We start from the raw sequence: 6,917 nt of genomic DNA, 5'->3' as shown, positions 1-6,917 counted from the left end.
AGGGAAGTGCTAGGCAACATCCGTCTATTACAAATTGAATGTGTCGTTTATGTTTTTTTTCTTTTTAAAAAATCAATAAGCATTTTTATTTCCCCAAACCAAAGCACTGTTTATGGTGTGAAAATGATTACATTGGGATGGAATATCAAAATATTACGCAAAAGAAATAAAAATAATAATATTAATAATATTGAATTCACTGTCCATTAGAAGCGGCTCATAAGACGTGAGTCCTGCTGTCCATGTGCTGGTTAGCCACAGTGCTGTTGACCGGGTGTTTAAGTCCCAGGTAATGGTTACTTAAAGACATGTGCTGGGCTGAAAAGGTCATTTTGGTCCAGTTGTGGAGGTTCACCACCGAGCCCTGCAGAGCAGCCCCGTGGCTCCTGTTCAGCAACGGCGGGGACTTTTTCGGGTTGTCCGGTGTGGTCGCAGTTTCAGCCAACGACCAGATTTTGGGCTTTTGCGGTGGACTCAGATTGCCCAAGGGCTCGGCTGCTGGCAGTTTGCTGTGGTCATCCGCTGCCCCCTCTGCTTGACTGTCCCTGCTCTCCTTCATCACGCTCTTTATGAAACTTTTCTCCTGTCCCTGCGTGTCCTCGAACTCCTCCGAGTCGCTCCTGTCCGCCCCTCGGGAGTCCGGTTTAAGGTCGCTCCGGTAATCGAGGTGCTCGTCCTTGCTCTCGATGTTTTCAGTGTCGATGTTCTCCAGATCGATCTCCTCCTCGTCGTCGTCGTCGTCGTCTCTCTTGTCCTCATCCTCGCCCTCCTCGTTGTCGCTCGCGAACACGTTGCCCTCCTCGTCCGTCCTAGTCTTTGGAGCCCACGTCATCTTGTTCTCCTTCTTCAGCCTCCTCCTGGCGTTGGCGAACCAGGTGGACACCTGCGTGAGGGTCATCTTGGTGATGATGGCCAGCATGATCTTCTCGCCCTTGGTGGGGTACGGGTTCTTCCTGTGCTCGCTCAGCCAGGCCTTCAGGGTGCTCGTGCTCTCGCGGGTGGCGTTCTTGGGCCGCGAGGGGTCGCCGAGCTGGTAGTGGCCGTAGGGGAAGAAGGGCGCGTGTGCGTGAGGGAAGCCCGGGTGCTGGATGCCTGGACTGTCCTTCAGCTCGTATGGAGAGGCCTGCAGAGTCCAGCACAAAAGATAGGCATGAGGACAAATGCTGATATGACTTTAAACTCGCTTTACAGGCAGTGGTCATCTTAAACTCGCTTTTTATGTGGCGTGTAGCCCAGGTTAACTTTAAAACTGACCAGATAATTCATTATATTATCCACTGCATCATTTGAGCATGTAAATCAAAGGTAGAATCTCAATAACATATCAATAAAAATGCGATTAAAACACTTTTTGTTATTTTACGATTTTATCGTATGGTTTAAATATATTTACATCTCAAACTCAGGAAAAACAAGTTAGATAATTATCAGTTTTTAGATCTTACGCTTTAAAACAGTCCGATCCATTACAAGGCCTGGATGAACGTTATTTTCCAATAAATAATACATAAAAAACATTTGTATAAATATTTTATTATTCTTGTTTATTAATTGCGTGAGTCTATTTTAACCCCAGATGTAATAACACATGGTGAACGGTGAAGGAACCCCCCCCCCCCCCCCCCAATATTCCCCAAGCCCACTGATGATGTGTACTAAAAGTTACTCTGCTCCTAATCGCACCGTGTGCAGTAGCCGGTCAGTAAAGTGGACTCACCAGGTGTCCGAGCGCGGCTGGTTCGCTGGAGTAAGGCAGAAAGGCGCTGTATCCGTGGCTGCTGCCGCTGAAGGGCGCTCCGTACAGGGCGGCCAGTGCCCCGGACAGACCCCCAGGCGGCCCGTGGGGAGTCTCGGCGGGGTACAGCGCCCTGCCGTACTTGTAGGCGAGCTGCGGGATGGACATGTTCCTGTCCAGAGAACCCTGTCCGGAGAGACTCGTGCGGAGGCGCAGCGCTTTTACCTCGAGCTCCAGAGATCCGCGAGAAACAAACGAGCCGGTGAGCGCGCGCTCCCTTCCGTGCCCTGCCGCGGACGCGCTTTAGTGCTGTATGGGGGGGACTAAGGTCAGCTCCGTACACTCCACACACTCCTCAGACACATCACACTGCTCACACACATCGCCTCGCAGGATTGCGCAGGAGCCTCCGCGTGATTGACATTTCTAGTCTCTCCGTAGCCCCTCCCACTTCTTAAACACACAACTCTCAACTCTTTCTCTCTCTCTCTCTCTCTCTCTCTCTCTCTCTCTCTCTCTCTCTCTCTCTCTCTCACACACACACACACACACCACAACGCACACACACAGAGAGTCTGTCGCCCAGCATTATATCTTATTATCTTATAATCATATCAAAATACATTGACATTATCGGGATAAACAATGTGGCCAGTTTTTTTTTTTGTATTACGGCGTGGAGGGGATAAGAGAGCAATTACACACCCAGAAAGCCTCTTTTCGCCCGCATAGAGGGCCAAACTAAACACACCACATATAGAGGAAAAGAACAGACAATAATAATAATAATAATAATAATAATAATAATAATAATAATAATAATAATAATAACAAAACAATTATATTACAATCTTCAGTCAGTTATAAATATGCTAATGAGTTGTAAACTAATATTTAAACAGTGACCAGCAACATCACCAACCACTGTAATAATAATAATAATAATAATAATAATAATAATAAAAACAACAGTAATCGGATAACGAATTGCTTAAACCGTGCTGGATCTTTAAAGTGGATTAGGTTAAACCTCAGGAAACAAGAGATTCCATATTGAAATTCGACGAAAAGCTGAATGAATTCCTCGGCAGACCCTCGCCCCTGTGCATCCTCTCATATCTGTGTTTAATAGCGGTCAGCCGAGCTGGATGGTGATGACATGGCCGTATCATCTAAATCCTCCAGCCTGCTTAACGCAGCGCACACACAGGAGATGTATTGCAGACAGGACAAGTCTGACTTAACGATTCAGAGAAATGTTTATGTGCAGATAATCCGTGTGAAGACAAAAACATAAAAACAAGAAAGCATATGGTTTTAATAAAACAACAGAGAGTATGTATAATATAAGGGTAGTGTAAGTTAATGTGTATATATTCTGTATTTCTAGTTTGTAAATATCTGTGTTTATACTACCACTATGCACAAGTTTTGTTCTCCTTCACTCGTCTTTACACCTGTTTAATGTGAGTAGAAACCTGATTTGAACAGAAATCAATTCAATTCATTTGCGTAGGTTCTCTAAAATAATAAAATAATGACACTGGGAGGGGACGTGAACGAAGCTCTTTAATAGTTTGAACAGAAAGGCATTACATTTCGAAGGGAGAAAAAAAAATAAATCTAATAAAGCCCCCAGTTGCTGCAAATAACCTGCTATTCATCCCGGCTTTTCTTCAGGTTTCTGTTCCTATAGTTTACAAATAACAGCAGAGCATAAAGGACGGGTCTAATCGTCTACATAACGTTGGCCTGCTCTTTAAAGTGATCTGCTGAAGAACCATGCAGTGGGTTAATGGAGGAAATATAATCCTAAAATACAAAAAAAAACTATAAACATATTAATATTCCTAAATGAAACATTCATAAATGATTACTGATGAAATGAGTATGCTCTCTCTATCTCTGTGTGAGTATCTCTCTCTCTCTCCCTCTCTCTCTCTGAACATGGATTTGTTTGATAAGGATTTTATCCAGCATCCCCACATCTGCACACCACTGGAACAGCTACAAAACGCATATAGATTTAGCATTATGGGTGATCAATAATGAAATCACGTAAGCCTTAAACAAAAATGAAAAAAAATGAAAAAATGAAATAATACACTGAATAACACTGAAACACAGGCAAATAATAAACATGACCAAATAGCCTTCTGCTTTCAAATAGTGCAAGTGAATCATTTGGGTATCCTGATTTTCTGTCTCATTGTACATGCTAATCTCTGGGATTGTCTCATTACCAGCTGACCGTGTCCCTCTACAGTGATCACTAGACACTACTGCGATTAATAATTCATAGCGGAAAAAACACAAATGACAAACTAAGTGGCAGACTGTGCCAGTCACCTACATTCCTGTGTTCCCCCTAGAGCAGGGAATGGTAGAGAGAGAGAGAGAGAGAGAGAGAGAGAGAGAGAGAGAGAGAGAGAGCTGAAGTCTGCTGGAACAATACCTGCCCTGGAAAAGTGAGCGTGTACACAGGTGTGTTTTCACCATCCTGTACAGGTTCCAGCAGTTTACATTGCACTCATGGTTTCATTGCAATCACGGTGCTTCAAAGGGTTCTTTGGGAGATAACATAGAAGAAGCACTTTTGGGTGCTTGAGTGTGTAGATGTGTGCAGAACCCCTTAAAGACCTAAAGGTTCTTTACCTGCTTAAAGGCCGTCCATCTCTATTATCTCTATCCAACAGTGACCTTCTCAAAGAACTATTTGACGCACATCCAGAGATTTGAGGGATACTCAGATTGTTTGGGGTGATCACTACTTTAATACTAGGTTGTGTATCATGTCTCGGACCCATCGCCTGTGTTAAATAAGGCCTAACACGCATGCACTCGCACTGCAAACCCAGCCCGAGCACAGGCCTGGTCCTCATCATATCATAACAACAGAGGCGGATCATCTTTCCGCGTGACCACAGCAGCGCGCGAGTAATCCCATCTAAAGGAACAGTCCGTTCCACAGCGGTGTGGCGTTTCAGTCGCCGTTTGCTGTTGTAAGGCATAGTGGAACTGGTGAAAGGAGGACACGGCTCTGGGCCTTTCTTTATTAACCTGAGCCAAATACACTGTACAATCCTCCGTGGCTTTAGAGATTCAGCTTTCTATCAAGACCTCATCAATCCTATCTCTCAGCAGCATTGATCGCGCCTCTCCGGACCTGCGCGGGGCTATGAGCCTAAATAAGCACTCCATTACCGCGGGGCTTCTCACTGCAGAGTTGTTATGCCAAGATTAGTGGCAGCCAATCTGACCTGTCAACATTGATTTGCACGCTGGAATCACTTGAAGGAGGGGGAAAAGAGAGAAATGCTGTTTGCAAATTAATTGAACATCCCTCCCTCCCTCCTTCCCATCGTTTTCTCTCCTTTCTAGCTCTCCCAGTCCCTCTCCCTCTGTCTGTCTCCCTCTGTCTCTCCCATCTCTCTCACTCGCTAAACCTCTCTCTCTCTCTCTCTCTCTCTCTCTCTCTCTCTCTCTATCTCTCTCTCTCTCTCTCTCTCTCTCTCTCTCTCTCTCGCATCTTAGCAGGCAAATGGCTGATTGAGGAATCAATACCCTTTTTTCCCTTTTAGCCAGGAGAAACAGCCCCCTTATGGCACACAGAATGGATGGCTTCACAGCCAGTTAGTCTTAAGTAATAGATACATTGCGCTCAGCCAGGCTGAAGAGATAGCTCATTTTGCCCCTCTCCTCTCGTCCCCGGCCCGATTACTCCCCTTACACACACACACACACACACACACACACACACAGCATATTCTCTTCATCTCTCTCTTTCCTCTTCCAGAGCCACTGAAAAGGTTGAACACCCCCCACCCCTCTTCCCTTAATGTTAGCATGAGCGATTTCCCTCTGCTTAAGGGTTACGGGTTAATAAAACACACACCCTGCCCTGTTTGTTTCCCTCTGAAGTTTAGTAGCTGACCAACCAAGCTTGTAATTACAATATTACTGAGACTGGCCTCAGATCTGTATATAAATCTCCCCATCCAATTACAAGATGTAATAATTCTGCACTCAAGCTGGTAATGAGCTCTAATGCCTGTGCTGGAGCTAATCCCCATCGGATGCTGCAGAGATCAGATGTTGGCTTTGTAATTAGACTGGCAGAAAATCATTATTTCATGTTCAAATAGAAAATGAGGTTGGTGGGGAAGTTAATTTCTCTCCGCTCTGTCAAGCATGGACAAGAATTTAATGATTTAATTACAGTTGTAAGCTCTTTGGATCAGACTTAAATTGAGCTGGGTTTTTCTTTCTTTCCTTTCTTCTTCCTTTTCTCTTTCATGCAGTCGTGGAAAAGGGCAGGCGCATCAAGGGGTTTGACACAACTTCAGCATGAGCAGGACCGCTTAGTCTGAGAGCATTAACACCTCAGTGTCTTGCTCAACAGCTTTAATAAATATTTATCCTCACAGCTTTTAATGCAGATTACAGAGCTAATTTCTTAATGAATTGCACTTACAGTGTTTATAGGGCCTTATTGTATGTCCAAACACTATATATATATATATATATATATATATATATATATATATAGGTGATGTAACTAGTTGTATTTAGAAATTGCCAGCTGAAAAAAAAATCTAAGCTTTATACACTTTCTGTCTCTTCAAACCTTGTACTGACACTTATCAAACATGAGATCTTCTAAAGAAAGGCAGGAAAAAGAAATTCAGGGGAACTACAGAGGTCAAATACTTGAAGAGAACTGATCATAGCTGATAAAACCAAAACCCCCATATGACTCATAAGAATCTGCAGGAAGGTTACGTTGAATCTAGAGTGGCGGTAATGGTTAAAGTTAAAAAAATCTTTTATTTTTAATTTAGGACTTTCTAAAAATATTGTGTCTTATGTTTGATTTAGCTGTATTTACTACTTCTCAATAAAGAAGACTTATGTTAAAAGCCTATAAAAATATATAATTTTAATAACATACTATATATATATATATATATATATATATATATATATATATATATATATATATATATATATATATATTCATTTATATATATTCATTTATATATATTCATTTAGAATATTTGGCTATGCTCCATGATGGCCATAATTTGATGGGTCAGCGGACACACACACACAAAAGCACCCATTCTCATTTGATCCCATTTAACCTGCCTTGGCTTTATCAGTGGGCAGAGTTGACTGTCAG

General features: G+C 43.0%; 1 protein-coding gene across 1 annotated transcript; it reads right to left on the bottom strand.

The window, feature by feature from the left end:
• Positions 1-217: 217 nt before the first annotated feature.
• Positions 218-1,903, bottom strand: LOC140549899 (iroquois-class homeodomain protein irx-3-like). Its single transcript, XM_072673663.1, has 2 exons — positions 1,718-1,903; positions 218-1,123 (listed from the first exon to the last, which is right to left on the bottom strand). The coding sequence occupies exons 1-2, from the start codon at positions 1,901-1,903 to the stop codon at positions 218-220; spliced, it is 1,092 nt and encodes a 363-aa protein (XP_072529764.1).
• Positions 1,904-6,917: the final 5,014 nt, after the last annotated feature.

This window comes from Salminus brasiliensis, chromosome 2, assembly GCF_030463535.1.
Source record: "Salminus brasiliensis chromosome 2, fSalBra1.hap2, whole genome shotgun sequence".
Lineage (NCBI taxonomy): Eukaryota > Metazoa > Chordata > Actinopteri > Characiformes > Bryconidae > Salminus > Salminus brasiliensis.
This window is presented reverse-complemented; position numbering and strand designations above follow the sequence as displayed.

Bases quoted from the DNA above. Each gene is read 5' to 3' on its own strand.
- LOC140549899 (XM_072673663.1), bottom strand. From the start codon at position 1,903: ATGTCCATCCCGCAGCTCGCCTACAAGTACGGCAGGGCGCTGTACCCC. The intron at 1,124-1,717 runs GTGAGTCCACTT...TGGACTCTGCAG, and splicing joins CAGCCGCGCTCGGACACCTG to GCCTCTCCATACGAGCTGAA.